At 33.0% G+C, this 17,854-nt stretch overlaps 1 protein-coding gene across 4 annotated transcripts in view; it reads left to right on the top strand.

The window, feature by feature from the left end:
* Nucleotides 1–421: 421 nt before the first annotated feature.
* LOC118184436 (phosphatidylinositol-3,5-bisphosphate 3-phosphatase MTMR14-like) overlaps nucleotides 422–17,854 on the top strand; it is a 50,805-nt gene continuing 33,372 nt past the window's right edge. For 3 of the 4 annotated variants that reach the window (XM_085827381.1, XM_085827382.1, XM_035354107.2), the window contains exons 1-5: nucleotides 422–536; nucleotides 964–1,023; nucleotides 1,165–1,268; nucleotides 5,324–5,429; nucleotides 8,542–8,603. In XM_085827381.1, the coding sequence (XP_085683507.1) occupies nucleotides 444–536; nucleotides 964–1,023; nucleotides 1,165–1,268; nucleotides 5,324–5,429; nucleotides 8,542–8,603 (425 nt within the window). In that variant the 5' untranslated portion in view covers nucleotides 422–443. The remainder of the gene's footprint in view (nucleotides 537–963; nucleotides 1,024–1,164; nucleotides 1,269–5,323; nucleotides 5,430–8,541; nucleotides 8,604–17,854) is intronic. The other variant, XM_085827383.1, reaches the window with a different exon arrangement.

Here is a 17,854-nt window from a genome sequence, read left to right as displayed (position 1 = left end):
TTAAAGTCCAAAAATTGCAATAAAATTAATACGAAGGTTACAGATGTTGAGACAGGGTGGATAGCATACATTATTTGTTTGGTTCGCAGTTATCCCCAAATAAGCGAAGCAAAGAAGCAATAAAACTTGCTTAAATTTTATAGCTGATCAATCATTCTAGATGCCGAATTTCTTTAGAGCGAAAGTGAAGGTATTAGAGATATTAATTAAATTGGCTACTTCAGGATTGAAATAAATAAAAATAAAGAGAAATTTTTTGAAAACTGAAATATGATAAAATTTTAATATTACTTTTAATTTATATGTAAATAAAAGAAGAGGTACACGGATTTACTCTCATTGGTTATTTCCAAGACGGCTGAACAAAATGAAAACTTTTAAAAGGCTCATTTACATATTTATTCAAAGGGCTTTAGAAAGAACTACGCTGGATTAGTTGCATAATGGAAGAAGAACTCGAAGTGTCAGTTGAAGAGATACAGAAGTTATTCGAGCGGGCTAGCAAGAATCATTATAATGCAAAGAATTTGGACAGGGTATTGTATACCTAACAATCAAACTATAGAAGTATAGTTTAAATGAGTGCAAAATTCTGTAGTTAAATGTACTTCCGTTTATCAAATAAGTTTTATTTTACAATGTTTCCAACTTGAACATATTTGAAATGTTCGAAAATTTATTAGGTAATCTTTTTGTGCTTTGCCTAAATTGGCCTATCATGTAACCTAATGCTGAAATCTTGTAAAGTTTAAAAAATCTGAAAAGAAGCATCTTTTTTAAGTTAAATTATAAGTAAGAAAACTACAAATTCTATGAGCATTTCAAATCTTCAATTATTTTTCTGTCGCGATTAAAGAAATGTCAGCCTTTCTTTAGTGAAACCTTAAATTCAAATTAATAAAATTTTAATATTTCTAATTATGAACATCTGAAATTGTTTCTCAAACTTCTTGAATTTTACAGACAGATTACGAGGCATTAAAATTGTGTCGAAGTCTCTTCGAGAAAGACTATGTATGCGAGGTGAGTTGGTTCTTCTCAAATGGTCTTAAAATGTTTATCTATCCACAAACAATTCATTTGACATTAGGGATATTTATTGGTATTAATGCTGCCTTCTACGAAATACTTCAGAAAATGTTAAAATTCAGAATTTAATGTCAGTTTTTAGATAACCATGGAGATCTTACTCTCAACTATCCAGCTCAAATTATTATTCCTGTAAAAGTGAGAAATGTCGGCCCTCAAGAGCAACGTTCTTCCTCCAAGTAATCTTTTTACTCACTTTATACATTCTTTTCTGTATTTAATTAATTGATAAGGTTTGAGCATGCAATTCAATAATAAATCGTATGCTTTTTGTCCGTGCAGGCCGAATACAACTGAATTTTAATTATTGTAATTACGAATCTAAATTTCAATTCAGAGCTAAAATATTTAAATATGAGTATAAAATAAATAAAATAAAATATTTAAATATTTAAATAGATGTCTAATTTTTATACTTTGTAAAAATTTTTATCTGACAAATTTTACTACGTTGTAAGAAAGAATAATTTGGTTATATGAGCTAAGATGCGCCATTTGTTTTAAGAAGTAATTTAAGCCATTAGATATAATATAAGAAGACTATGCGATTTTTGTTTAACAAAATTATTGTAATTAAATGCTTTAGAAAAATATTCGTCTGCATCATCTTTAATTAACCATGAACAAAAATGAAATTTTCTTAAAGAAGCTAATTTTTATTTCCGATTATTGGACATCCGAACTGAAGACTGTTGTTTAATCAAGTGCTAGTTTTTAAAACGAACTCTTAATGTTTTATATTTAGCAACGCTATGTACAAAGATTCTGTTTGAAATTAGATATATAGTATTTTATTAAAATTAACCCTCTTCTCTAAATAGTCTTTCATTAGAAATATTTTAAGCCATTGAATATAATATAAAAAGATTTGATTCTTGTTTAACAAAATTATTGCCATTAAATACTTTAGAAAAACTTTTTGCTCCATAATCTTTAACTAATCATATCATTGAACATTGACAAAATAAATAAATAAATAAAATAAAATAAAGAAAGCAATTTTTATCTCCGATTATTGGATAACCCAACTGAAGACAGTTTTTTAATCAAATGCTTGTTTTTAAAACGAATTCTAAATGTTTGATATCTATCAACACTATGTATAAAGATTCTGTTTAATATTAGATAGTCTTTTATTAGAATTAATCCTCAATGTCTAGATTTAACACCTTCGCGCCGACTGTCACGTATACGTGCCAGCAACGAACGCACTTATCTACCGGCCGACGTGCCAGAGCAATGTTGCGTTTTCTACCGAATGTCACGTATTTGTGCCAGTACCTTGGAACGTTTTTCAAACTATAATTTCTGCCACAAGATGGCACTGTATGCCCATATGGTTTCAGATACATGTACATTAGAGCTTCTACTCGAAATGAGAGAAGCATGACTCACATACATGTGTTTTTGATTATATAAACAAACGGGGAACTAAATGTTTCCGAATGGCGTGATTTATGACGTCTCTTTAAATCTCACTTTATTCGCACGTGGTAGTTGTTTATTGTAAGTAGAAGTTTTATATGCGCTAAAGCGTTGAGTATTTCGGTTTACAGTTCAGTTTTTAGAAAATAATTAGATCTTGTTAGAAGTGAATTCTTTGTTTTTACCGCTTCAATGTCGAAGCGTCGAAAATGTTTAACAGAGCATGAAATAGCAGAAATAATGCAAAATATTTCAGATATTGATTCTGAAATTCTGATATTCTGATATTGATTCCGAAAGATTAACTGAAAGACATTTTCCAAAACTTTGTTCAGAAGAGACTGATAAGAAAATGAGACGACGATGCTTCGTTTGTTCACATTCCCGGAAAAATCCTCCAAAACGGCAAATGAGTTATTACGAGTTCAAGGAATGTAACGTAGGACTGTGTGTAGATCCCCGTTTTAAAATTTTTCATACGAAAAGAGAATTTTAAGTAATATTTTTAGTTTTCAGATGTATAATGTTAAAAGTCATAAAATGGTGAGTAATTAAATAAAATGTGTAAAATATGCATTTAGACAAGAAATAAGGTAATTAAGGTATATATACATATAAATATCTATAAAGCATAAGCCGTTTAAATACTCTATAGAGCATTATTAAACAATGCGTTGATACTTCGGAAATTTCATGGATTTAGGCTTAGTAGCAAAAAAGCTCCCGGCCCTGGAGAGACGCTCGCGGAAGACACTGCCGGCCTCCGCGATAAGCGCGCGTTTTCGCTACCCGGCTCGAAGGGATTAACTATACCGAAGCTCTACCAGCAGGCTGACCGGTTAAAGCGGTGAAGTTAGGTACGAGTTCAAACCTAGGTGAACTGACTGGCCGAAGAGATGATTTTGGTGATTCTCAATGTGTGTAACTAGAATAAGAGACAGTTTTCCGTAGAAAGCTCTTCACGAAGGCATTTCTTGCCATAGGCATATAACCCTGTACTTTACCATAAGCAAATAACCTAACTATACCGAAACTATTCAGTTGAATTGTTGTAAGAAACTGCCAACGAACTTGATTATCAGATATTTTTTTATATTTGACCGAAGAATATATTTATAATTTTAATCTCCAACTTTATGTCTAAACTTACCAAACTCAATGAGTTTGAGTTTAGAAATGATTAGTTTTACTCAAGCGACAAAGCCTTGGCCACGAACAGATATTTTGTCACTTTTAAATCATCGTAATTTAAATTCAGTGCTGTATTTATAAAGTCGCTTCTAAAAAAATTGTATCAGGTTCTTATTAGGAAATGCGTATTGGGATTGCTTATTAGGGTAATAACTCTTCAGCTAATTATTGATTATTTAAATAGTCTGAAATATTTGTTTACGTAGATATGTTGTAAGAAAATGTTTGCTTCAGCACAATCGATCAAAAATTAACACTACTTGTAAGAAAGAACATGTGCACAATCTTATCATAAGTATTTAATACTGAATTTCTTGTGAATTTTTAATGAAACATTTTTTTTCGCATTACTTTACTTAGATATTTAACTGCGCACTTGAAAATATGCGTTAAGGTTTCGTTAAACGTAACTTGAGAAATATTTGACCCATTGCAAAGACAACACCTATAATTATTTTAAGTGGAACAAAGTAAGTTAATGTAATTTAAAATTTGGCAAAAACGTCCACCTTAGATTTTTATGGATTCGGAATAAAATTTATGATTTCGATAATTAGATTCTTCCCCTCGCCAGGAAGTTTTATCAGTACCGGCTGTGGTCCATTTAGTCAAACTGTGAAACTCTCTAAAAACTGAGCTAATCTAAAGTCTTCATCAGTGCCAGATGTGGTCCATTTAGTCCAATTCTCTAGTAAGGGATCCATAGATCAATAGTTTTACTCAAACTGTGTGCTAATCTAAAGACTACATTTTTTCCCTAATTTTAAATTGTAATTTTTCATTGATCTAAATCTAACTTAAATCGAATTAACGAATTATAAAAAAATTCTTCAGATAACTAATAGGCAACATTCAGTGGAGTCTGTCATCTGCATATTGCTTTAGGCTAAGAAATTTGTATTTAATTTGGCTGCTCTAAAAATAATTCAGATCCGTGCTAAAAGATTGTTTTCTTTAGATCCTTGCTTAAAGACTGACTTCTTTAAGCAAGGATGCCTACTTGCATCAGTCTTAAAACTGCAATGAAATTTACTAATAATAATTAATGCACTGATCGTATGCATGTTTTTAATGCGTAGAAATAATTGTTGGAAGAATTTGTTTATGAATAAAATTATGTAACTACTTGCATTTATTATGCATCAATGCAACTTTATCACAGTTAACTTTCAACATTTAACCTTCTCAGAAGCAAGTACTTGATGTAAAATTCTCCAAATAAATCTGTATTGCATTCCAATTTTTTTTATGCTCCATACTCTTAAAACCCAAGGTCCACCAACGGCAGTACGGTAAAGCGGCTGGACACTGATAGTTCAGTGCGGGGTTCGAATCTCCGCGAAAGAGCAGACCGCATGGGCGTTTTCGTGGTTTTCTCTATGTGTACCATGTATACGAGTAGTGTCCCTTAGAAAGTCCTCTACGAAGGCAGCCCTCTCCTTGGGAAAATAGTACTCGAATGTTTTGCTGTAATCAAATAAACCAGACCAAACCATAAAACATGGCTATTCTAAAACTCTCTGAAAACAATTAGCAACACTTAGCAAAGCTGTGATATCTTTTCAAAGCCACTCGTAAAACTCGCATTGCTGAATAAATTTACCAGTCTTATTTACAGATCTCGAAAATTAGATGTAAATGTTCTCAGGAAGTATGTTCAGGAATCAGGTGATGTCAGGGCGAAACGAAGGTTCCCTGCACCTGCCATTTTCTTTGAAGGAAAGGTAAATTTATTTTCTAACTCGTATGCTTTTATGGTTTGTTTAAATTAATTGTTTTAACTTAATTGTACATTAGTAATGTATAAAGTAAAAACGGTACTTTTCCGTTTCGCCGGCGCAAATCTCGCCAAGCAGACTTTATTGGCGACAACATACAGTAAACACAAAAATTTTTACTTCTAAGAATTCTTTTTTTTTTTTTTTTTTTTTGAAGGCATAAACATTTTAATATCGCTTAAAACTTTATAAAAAGCCAATAAATAAAGACAATAAATTTGTAAAAAGACATTAATTTAAGAATTTACTATGCTTTCATGGTTCAACATCCTAATTCGCCGGTTCATATCACGTGACTCCAAGCGATCTCATCTCACGTAAACTACTCTACAAAAATCTAATGCTCTCCGTAATTATCTACATTAATTTCAAGTTAAATCTTAATTTGGAACACAAGTTTAAATGCAAGAAATATTTCAATGCGTACGAAAGCTTACTCAGAAATTATGTAAAACTGTAGTGCTTTATTTCACTAATGCATTCTCATTAGAATTGATGAATTTAACCCTTGGCTTTTCTTTTCTATATTTTCGGCTTCGGGTAGGCGCTGTGATTGCATCCTAATTGATCTAATTACCGAAAATGGCTTTAGACATAAAACTGAACTATCTGATAAAAATTCTATGTAATTATATGCCAGTATTGAAAGAAACAATCAATCTGATAAGAAAAAGCTGCGACTTGTTTTGAAAATGAGGCGTAAAAGGTTACCAGCCAGAATATTCAGTTTGGCATCGGTTGTACCATTATTGGCGACTTTATCGCTTGCGCCGGCAAAACGGAAAAGTACCGTAAAAACGTATCTTCGTGAGGACGTGGATATTTTACATTTCAAATGAATTTTTTCCTTAAAATAAAGATTTAATGTTATCTGAGAGTCATTTCGATGAGATTCTTGGACCTGGGGCCATCAACGAGGCAAATTTGATTGCAGATTTTTTAAATTAAATTCACATGATACGCAAAGTCTGTAAAGATTTATTTACTTCGTCGTATAACACTAAGGCGAAGCCAACTGGCTGAAGTCGCGAAAACTAGTATTTAATGCGCATTATATTCACGGTGGCGAAGCATACCTGGCAGCTTGAGATAGCCGTGTTACATCTAATGTAAACTTGGGTTTGTTTCCCTCAACGAAGTTATTCTTCTCATGTCTAACGCCATTTTCTTCTTTGCGTACCCTAATGATACAATCCCATAATTTGAGTTGCAGTCTCTAAAAAGGTGAGAGCCGGAGCGAGTAAGAGCCGGTTACCAAGCAAATGGAACTGCTGTATATTAACAGTTTGACAGAGGCTGAAATTCTGGTAAACTAGGCTACTTACATGGCGTAGAGTTTTGTCTGTTATGTAAATATGAGCCAATGTTCTCTCAAAGTTCTCTATGGAGGTACCTCTTTCCTTAGGAAAGAAAGTGGAGTAATTTCTTAAAAAAAATAAAATAGAGAATTCTTAAAACATTCCGAATGAATCATCTGCAGTTAATACTTTTTTATTTGCTGTACTTTCAGAAAACGCACAATAAGCTTTATCTAGGAAGATATATGGCCTACCTTGATATTTCCAGAGAGAACATGTTTTCGTCATCAGCTAATTTCAACAACAATTTATCTAAAGAAATATATCTGTTAGATTAGTTAATTCAGTAGCTAATCTGATAATGTGCAAAATAGAATGGCGCATTTTGAGAACCATTTTATTAACAATGCTTTTAAAATAAACTGTAAAACACTTATAAAAAAATAACAAATTTCGTTGTGATTCTAGTCAAGAACTCAATTAGCTTTGAGGGCAAGCAGGTACACAGGTTCCTCTTCATCAGGAACAAAGGAATCTGCCGGTCTGGAAAGCAGAGGTCACAACGGTCGTATGTATACACTACGGCAGTTAAATGAACGAGAAAATAGCGCCATGTAACCGAAAATAGTAAGGAAATTAAGTTAATATAATTTTAAGAACGTTAGAAATGACTGTACTTGGTCATTAAATAATTAAGGTAAAACTTTGTGAATGGGAAAAGCTTCAAAAAATCCAATTCACTAACTGAAGCTCGCTGAAGAATTTTTGAATATCCAAATTCAAAATTATAATTAAATTTCCAACTATGATTAGCTATTGAGGACTTGTTAATTTCTTCTTTTCGGACATAAAATTAGTGTTTCTTGATACGAAACTTTAACGCTCTTTTAGCTTGGCCTATATAGTATCTCAAACCACATTGACACGATATGCTATAAATTCCTCAAGAATTAAGTCAGAAATGGCATCTTTAAGGCTCAAACGATGAATTTATTGATAGGTTAGAAAGTGACTTGAAAATTTAACTTCTGGCGAATGCGTGCAATTTTATAAGTGGCAAAAGTTCGTGATTGTATTTGCTTTCATTGCGCAGCAATGAAAAAAACTTTCTTCAGCAGAAAAATTTAATGTATTTTCTGTTAGATAAGATAATCTGATTAAGGTTTCAAGCATATTTCAAAATTAACATTTATATTAACTTTTAGTATTTTTAATGCTAACTATAACCATCTCTTCTTTGCAAAGACCTGCATTTTTTTCTGAGCGGAGTTCATAAACTGTTCATTAAATTGACAAAACGTGAAATAAACCTGAAGTCAAGGTTTTGTTAATTCTTTATATCTGCGTATGAAACATGCGTTTCATTTCGCAATGGTCATATCTCATTGCTGAATTTTCGGGACAAATTCATTCCCAAGCTAAAATATCTAGAATTATTTTAAATGACCCTCGATTTCTATCAGTGTGCTGGTCGTTAATGTTTAGCAGAAAGAGATTCTTTACATAGCCTTACCTTTATGATAGAGCCCGATCTATAGTAACGTGTACTTGTACGTTTCAGATATAAATTAGTATTAGTTTGATCAGATTTAGTCCTTGTGATATCGCTACAGCTCATAATATTGAATTGTTCAATTTCAAATAAGGATTTTATTCGTTATCGAAAAGATGTACTACACTTATTAAATGGAATAGTAATTCAATTGTTTGTATTTATATCTATGATAACTTATAGCATTTGCATTTTTTTCCAATTCTAGTTTGTATGTCGTTCTGCAGCAGCATGTGATCATTTATGTTCACAAGTGTTTGAAATGAGAGCGTAAGTAATTTTCAAGCTCTTTTTTTGCTTGCCTAGGAAGTTTAACTGAATTTCAGATAAAACGTTAATATGTTCTGCACTCTGTTTACGAACAAAATGCCAGTATTCTTTTATGAACCGAAGTTTGTTTTCCCTCAAAAGTCCTTCACTAAGGATTTTTCCACAGTAATCTTTTGGAGTTTCGCTGTATTCAGTTAGTCGACATTCTTCTAAAAAGAAATATAATATTTAAAAAAATATATATTAAAGTATTTCTTAACGGAGAAGTCGGATGTTCACACATTTTCATACATTCATTTCATTTATTCTAAATATAAGATCTTGTAATTTAGATCCAATTTGATAAATATTACATTCAAAGTTGCCATTAAAATTTTTCAAAAAATGTGCAAGACAATGTAATCTGCCTCAGGCAAGTGTTACAGTTCACTGTAACGCCTGCAACTTTCGTACATTTATTGAATATGACAAAGCAACAATTCTTGTCATTACTGATGAGTTTCATTTCTACATAGACAAGTAATTTGTCATAATTTTGTTTAAAAGCGAAAGAACTCACTTGAGTTCAGTCGTTTCAAAGGCTATTTTTAGCTGTTGAGAAGCGCTAGAAGCCATAATAAAGTATCTGCTGTAGGTAAAAGCTTACAATAGGGCGCCTCTTGATATTTTTGGTGATTTTTTATGACGCCAAGAATGGTGCTAAAAAAGCAATATTTCCAAAATGGCTGTTACTCAGAAACACGCTGAAAATGTATGCTACAAAAACAACAAAATTACCCATCTCGCGTGTTCTTAGCTATGTCTCATCATCAGCGTCGGATGACTACTCCACGCACATAATGCAAATCATGTAGTCCTGGAATCGATCCTCATTCTCCTGATTCTGTTATTAGCGACGTCACAGACTCTGCAAAGTAGGAATATACTAAAATATCTTCTGACAAGTGTCGCAGATGACGCTTGCGAAAATTCACGTTTAATGTGGCTCCACATGCCACTTATGGCATCTACATTAATAGCGAAAATTAAACCACCATTCATACAGCAATCAGCTATAGCTTCCTTACCCTTTCACTCTTAAATCATGAAAATAAATACAATATCTTACCAAACTTACTTCTTTGTGGAAGTGACAGGACAATGATTAAAAACAGCCAGCTAACGAAAATCAAAGGTCAATTAACGACAGTTAAAATTCCAGTAATTCAAAATACATGATTTGTAGTACGTAATACACATACCACACATCGCATAGCCCTCAATCAATACACTAGTTCCAATCAGATTAAAATTAAAAATACTGGCGCTTAACCGTAAATGGTTGCTATAACATTGGGGAAATAGTCGATTCTTAATTACCAGAAAAACGGTAATAGCTTCGGTATTTGGGCCAAATCAAAGAATCTTAGAACACCACTATGTGCGTTAAATGAATATAATGCTACTTTTAGGAGTACCCGCTGTATCCCATTTTACTTTATTTTGCTTTTAAATTTGTTCGAGAAAGTTTTCTCTGAGTTAGATACTTAATATCGTTCAGTGCTTTAGTCATACAAGTTGAATTATACCTGTAGTCTACTTCTTATCAAAACTATGTAATTTCATTTGTTCTTGGAAAGATATATATAGCATGCTTCTAAAATATTTAAGTTATCTGCAATTGAAATTACGAAGGATTAAAATAAATTATTCTGCTTAACTGTTAGAATTGAGTACCGTTTCTTTAGTTCTACTTGCCCTTTTTGAAAACATCTTCATCAGTGTTAAAAACATTGAAAGTTTTCCAAGAAATCGGAGCTTTTCTAATAATTTGTGCATCTCCAAATCAGATGATGGTGGTTCAGTGAGTTCACTAATTTTAACACTTTTTCATTTTAATAATATTTTAATTACTATATACAGAGCGTATTCTTAGGCCGCCGCCTTCAACATGAACAAACTTTATTCTCTTACAACTAAGCGAGCAACAGCGCCCTCTAGCCCTTTTCTTCAAATTACACAACACTCCCCACCTGAACTCGGTGGAGAGTTCATCTTTCAATAATATATTCTAGAATATTCAATTAATATTTCGACAATAAATCCTGGAGAAATGGTTAAATATAACACATGCATACATAATTATAAGCACATAAAATTTTACAAAACATTAAATGATACCTATCAGCAAGGTCAGGAGAATCAAACCTAAAAATACAAAATACAAACATTAGTTAAGTTCTATATTATATAACAATTGTATAGGCCTTTTTAAGGTACCAGTAGGTGTTTTAATTATGCAAGATCTTATTTTACCATCTCTGCCTGGCATTAATTCCAAAATTTTACCTATTGTCTAAAGATTTCTGGGATGTTTGTCGTCATGAATCAAGACAATATCGTTGATTTTAAACTGAGATGCGTTAGTGTGGAGGACAAATATTCGCAGATCTCAGATTAAAAAGATACTCTGATCTCCAACGCTTCCAAAAATGATTTAAAATATCTTGATGGTATTTATATCGTTTAATAATTGAATTTCTTGACCCAGTCAAATTATTTGTTATTTTATTAGCAGGCAGAGATAGCAATCGTCTACCAACCAGAAAGTGAGAGGGTGTTAGTGGAGAAGGTTCAATGGGATCGGTAAACACGTAGGTAATTGGTCTACAATTAATCATTGCCTCGATTTCAATGAGCACTGTTTCAAGCTCTTTCACAGTAAGGGATGATCGACCAATAATTTTTCGCAAGCTGGATTTTATGGTTCGTACCATACGCTCCCAAAACCCTCCCCACCATGGACCCCTCTCAATAATAAATTTCCAATTTATGCCTCTAGCAGAAAATAATTCTTTCACAGATGAGTCACTCAAAGTTTTAAAAATATATTTTAGTTCTTTATCAGCTCTTTTAAAAGTCTTGGCATTATCGGAGTACACGGTGGTACACAGTCCTCGGCGAGCTAAAAATCTTCGGAAAGCTAGCAAAAACCTTTCAGTGCTGAGATCAGTTACTATCTCTATATATAAGGCACGAGTGACCGCACACGTTAACAACAGCATGTAAACTTTACCTTGCCTGTCTTTCGTAAAAAATGGATCGGCGAAGTCCAACCCGGTCACAGCAAATGGAGGCGATTCTTGGATTCTGTCTGGAGGAAGTGGAGCGATATCCTGTACCCCAGGACGAGCACTATATCGTTTGCATATCACACATTTGCTGATGATAGTCTTAACACGCTGTCTTCCCTTAATGATCCAATATTTGTCTCTGATCTGAGTTAGTGTCGAATTAACTCCAGCATGGAATACCCTTTCATGCGACTCCGTGATGATCAACTCGGTAAACTTGCATTTTGAGGGTAATAGAATAGGATGTTTTAAATTCTCGTGACAGTCTGCAAATTGAATGCGACCTTTCAACCGAAGAATTCCCTCCTCATCAAGCCTTGGATTAAGGGAGTAGATGGAAGAATCGAGAATTGATTTTTTATTTGATAACTTAATTATTTCCGCTTGATACGATTCTCGTTGCGTAATTTTTACCCAATAATGTTTAGCTGCTTTAATCTCAAAAGCACTTAAAGGTCCATTCTCTGTAGACCTTTTCCGAAGCCTCCCAATAAATCTAAATACATAGGCAGTAATTCGAAGTAATTTTCCTAAAGAACTGAATTTTTCTATATGCAAAATTGGGGATTCATTGTTAATCACAGGTACAGTCAGAATAATACTTTTCCTTAACTCCAACGATTCTGAATTTGGTTGTGATTTCTTTTGTTTCGGAAAACTTTCAGTAGGAAAACGTAACCAGTGTGGCCCATGCCACCACAGATCATTCTTAACTAGTGACTGAGCACTAATTCCTCGAGTTAGTAAATCGGAAGGATTTTGTTTCCCTTCGCAATGGTTCCACAATTTTTTGTTGCATATACTCTGTATTTCTGTAACACGATTGGCGATAAATGGTTTCCAATTATTTGGCGAACCTTTAATCCAAGTAATGGCGATTTCGGAATCACTCCAAAAATAAACATCCTCAATTAAATCACCAAAAAATTTTTTCAAATATTTATACATTCCAGCAGCCACGAGTGCTCCCATTAACTCTAAACGAGGAAGCGTGATTGCTCTTAAAGGTGCAACTCTGCATTTCGACATGATAAAGGAAGTTTTAATTTTAGAATCACTCGTACAATATCTGAAATATGCGATGGCCCCATATGCTTTAGGACTAGCGTCCGAAAATAGGTGAAGGCTTATATTCATTGGATCGTCATCAAAGAAATTTCGCTGAATCGATATTTCAGTTAAATCATTAAGTTCCTCCCGCCAAATGTTGAATTTGTCCTTAATCTTTGCAGGAAGGACCTCATCCCAGTCAGAACCGGAACACCAGATTTCTTGCATAATAATTTTCGCCCGAATAACAAAGGGTGCAATAAATCCAAATGGATCGTATATTTGGGCGATACTTTGCAAAAGTTTCCTTTTTGTAACAAAATCGTTTCCAGTAGAAAAGTCAATTAAATTTTTGGTTGATCTTTACAATATGGTAACTGGTAGTTTGGCGACATTTTGGAGGAGATAAATGTTACTACCTGGCACTTTGGTAATAATGTGAGCAGTACTCAGTTCCGATTACGCATTATTTTGTGTGAGGGAAATGAGAGATCATGAGATATGTCATGTGATATTAATGGACGAATTACGGTTCTTTAATCGGAAAAGGGGGGAAATCGGGAAAAAATCTGGAAATTTTGTATTTGGCTTTATTCTGTGTTGTGTGAAACAGTGTTCGTGAATTTTTGGATCCCATGGCCGTAACTAAAGTGAATTCGAAATGGGTTTTTATGTATGTATTAATTTAATGTACGTGCTCATTTATATTTTAAGTAGTGTTTTTGAATTTAATTATATTTTAATTAAATGATAGTTATTTTGTGAATTTTATGTTTGTAGGAATTTGGTATACGTTTAAGTTGAAGTAAACGTGCATGGAAATAATTTAAATATTTGATACTAAGTATTTGTAATGCTTGCGGTATGAATTCGTTCGTGACGTGTATAATGTAATAGATGATTTAGAGGCAAAAGTTTTTGGATATTTTACTTATTTTATATGTGGAAATGTTCATATTTGTAAAGGGTAAATACTTTTTCGCGATCAGGTCATTTCATATATGTTCTTTTTACCGGGTTTAAAGATTGAGAAAATTGTCATGTATTTTTGTGAAATTTTTCTAATTTATGAGAAAAAAGCAGTGTACATGGATATAGTGAAGAGTGTGCGCAATGCCATTTTTGTGCAATTCTGGGATGTTTTTTTAAGTAAAAATAAGTCGGCGTGTACATGGTTTATGTGTATGTGTTATTTTGAAAAACGCGTAAGGAGTATGGTATTGTGCACTTTTTCCCAATTTTGCAGTGAATATTTGTCATGATTAAGCAGTTTTGTTAGATAAAATTTCTAGCATAAGTGTAATTCGGCTAGTAGATTGTTGGAAGAAGTGTTCAGTAGATAAAAAGAAAAGAAACATGTCTTTACTTCGTGAAGACAAAATGACGGCAGGAAAAAAAAATAGAGGGTTGCTGTAGGAGAGTTGGTCGCCAAATTTTTGCCAAAAAAATGCCAAGTTACCATAATGTAAAGATCAACCAAATTTTTAAAATTTAACTTTATATTGTCTTCAATGGAATTCCAAATCATGCCTAAGAAATTCGATTCACTAGTTAATTTGTTATCTGATTCCTTAATCCCATCTGAGACCCATAAATCGTTTAATGCTTTAGAATTAGTTCTTAATTTTCTGAAATTCATCCCAGCATCCTTAAATATGTTAACCGCATCTACAGATAACCGATATGCATCTTCAACCGTTCCTGCTCCAAAATATAGGTCATCGACATAGACAGAAGAATTTAACATTTGGAAACTGTCCGGCATTTTATCTTTATATTTTCGAATGTGATATTTCATAGTGGCGGCCAAAATGAAAGGAGATATAGTCAAACCGAAAGCTACGCGACACATTTGCATAATCTTAAAGGAGTCATTATTTTCATTAAACCAAAGAAATTTTAGAAATTTTCTATCACCTTCAGCAATTCCTATCATCAAAAAGGCTTTTTCAACGTCTCCACAAAACGCTATCTTAAACTTACGAAAATTTAACATAATGTCTAGTATATTTGAATTTAGATTAGGTCCCGATTCAAGGCAGTCATTTAACGAATTCGTGTCCTCTGTCCTTGAGCTAGCATCGTACACAATTCTTACCTTAGTAGTTTCACTAGGTCGTATCACTGCTCGGTGCGGCATAAAATATCCCAAATTTGTATCATTATTTGGACATTCCTCCACAATTCCTTCTAATATCTGGTTCTCAATTATATTTTTATATTCCCGAAAAATCTCCGGAGTTTTACTTAGTTTATTGTGAAGGTTTGCGAATCGTTTCTTAGCTACCTCAAAATTATTTCCTAGATTATTCGGACTGTATTTCCAGATTAAATTTGCCTCATATCTTCCGTTTTTAAACTGCAAATTTCTTTCAAACTGGTCTACTATTTCGCAGTCAATATCGGAATAATCATCAGAATCATTAATTCCCATATGTTCTAATTCCCAAAAACCTTTTAAATCTTTCAACACAACAGTGTTTGTCATTACCGCTAAATTTTCAGAACAATTTTTGTTTGTTTTATTTTTCTTGATTCCTGCGGCAACCCAACCAAACACAGAACTGACAGCGTACAACCCTTCAGATATTTTAATTGTTTCAGAATAAACTACATTCCAGAATTCATCCCCCCAATTAATATCTCAACATCTATGTTATTTTCTCTTGCGCAATCAGCGATCTGCAACCCCATACGCTCCATGAAGTCTGCAATTTGTTTACTAGGCACACTGATGGACGCCGAGGAAATAACATCCGAGATCAAACATTCAATTTTTATTTTATTATTTTGTTTCCAATTCTGAATTTCGATTTCAACGACCGGATAGGAATGATTCATTGCCTTCGTCGCACCAAATGAATAAACAGAAAGTCTTTCATAACGGATTGGAGTAAGTTTTAAATGGTCGGCCAATTTTTTCGTTATAAAGGATCTGTGACTGCCTTGATCAAGAATTAATCTAGTTAATTTTGATTTATACTTAGAACAAGCATAAACTGTACAAGTTTGTAATAATATTTCCCTGGCATTACAGTCATTATTATCACCTTGAGGAACAGAAGCAATCAATTTTAAGTTTTGAACTTTATTTCTTTCCTCAGAATTCAAAGTCAGAGATTCAGTTGCATTTTCGGAATAACCTTGTTCCGAATTTTTGTTTACAAGGGATTTATTAGTACAAATCGATTCATTGTGATACATACCGCCACATTTATTACATTTAGTTTTATTTCTGCACCTTTTTGATGTATGGAATTTTTTAAAACAAGAAAAGCAGCGGTTTTCGGATCTTAGTTTCTTTAATTTATCAGAAACATTCACTTCGCATTTAAATGACTCGTGCAAATTATCACAAAAGATGCATTTTCGGTTAACTGCAGTATGAAATGCAGCCGTGGGTGTATTTTTTACATATTTTCTAGTTTCATATTTTGATTGATCGACTCGCGGAGGCACAGGATTTTTCCTTTCGCTTAATACTAGATTTGAAACTTCCCTGCATTCTATTTCCATTTTAATAAATTGTGTTAATTCCGAAACTTCAACTTTATCTTTCGATCGTCTTTGCCGATTAAATTCCAAAACTAAATCGTCCGGAATTAATTTTAATAATATTGGAATTAATAAATGTCCATATGAGCCAGAAGTTACTTCTAAAGTTTCTAAATTACGAATCGAAACTTCTAATTCGTCATATAATTTACGTAAAGCCTTTACGTTAGCAGAATTTTTAACGGCTTCTAAATTGAGAATTTTATTCATGAATGAATTAATGATCAAGTCTTTTCGACCATATCTGTCCTTTAGTAATGCTACACATCTATCATAATTACTTTCTGTTAACTCAAAGCCTGACACAACATTCGAAGCTTGTCCCGTTAAGAACGTTTTTAAGTATACAAATTTTTGTATTTTTGAAAGCGTTTCGTTTTTATGTATCGAATTTTCGAAACTATTCCAAAATTCATTCCATTGTTTGGGGTCTCCCCAAAATTTATCAATCATTAATTTTGGTAATTTCAGCGTACTACTCCCACTAGAACTGGAACTTACATGCAAAATTAAATTACCACTAGACTGGTTTAAATCAGAACTTTGGGGATTCCTCGCTGGCGGTACTGCGGTAACCGCACCTAGAAACTGCTTAATTTGACTACAAGCAATTATACATTTGTGATTGTATTCTTCGCTTATACTACAATCTTCTTCAATTAAGTTAACATCAATTAACTCTAGTATTTCATCATCAAGCGTTCTCAAATTATTTTTCTTTTCGGTTAATAATTCAAAGAATTCTCGTAATTCTTTAATCGAATTTTCCTCTTCTTCAATTTTTAATTTATCTTCAGTCACTTTAATTAACCTTGTAACAGACGATCTCAATGTGGAACGTTTACGTTTCAATCTATCTAACTTCTCTTCCATTTTATTTAATTTAAATACACCCACGACAGCAATAATAAATACTTACTAATGTACTACAAATAATCACTAAATAATTAATTTAAGATTTCCCTACCTTTATTTGGAATTCCATTGGCCCTTGAATATGAAATATCCATTGAAATCGAAACACTTGGATCGAACACCTAAAATCTTCACAAAGCCTTAATTCCTTACGCCGATGCACCATCTAATAATTTTGTGCATCTCCAAATCAGATGATGGTGGTTCAGTGAGTTCACTAATTTTAACACTTTTTCATTTTAATAATATTTTAATTACTATATACAGAGCGTATTCTTAGGCCGCCGCCTTCAACATGAACAAACTTTATTCTCTTACAACTAAGCGAGCAACAGCGCCCTCTAGCCCTTTTCTTCAAATTACACAACAGCTTTCTTTTACTTTACCTATCTCGGAGCAGTGTCTAGTCAATCTAGAATTAAGGCTTTTTCCTACCAACTTGGACTTAAATCGACGCGCACAATTGGCTTTCAAAATAGTTTCGTCAGTTCTTTTACTAGCAGACATTTGAATGAAGCTTCGAGATGCTTTACATGTTTTGGCATTTTCCTCCCGGAAGTACATTCCTGACAATCGCCAACTAGTTTTGCCTCGACATTTCTTTAAATAAATGTAGTC

This window comes from Stegodyphus dumicola, chromosome 12 (genome assembly GCF_044657685.1).
Source record: "Stegodyphus dumicola isolate Sdum_Otavi_A_Nest chromosome 12, ASM4465768v1".
In the NCBI taxonomy this organism is placed as follows: domain Eukaryota; kingdom Metazoa; phylum Arthropoda; class Arachnida; order Araneae; family Eresidae; genus Stegodyphus; species Stegodyphus dumicola.
This window is presented reverse-complemented; position numbering and strand designations above follow the sequence as displayed.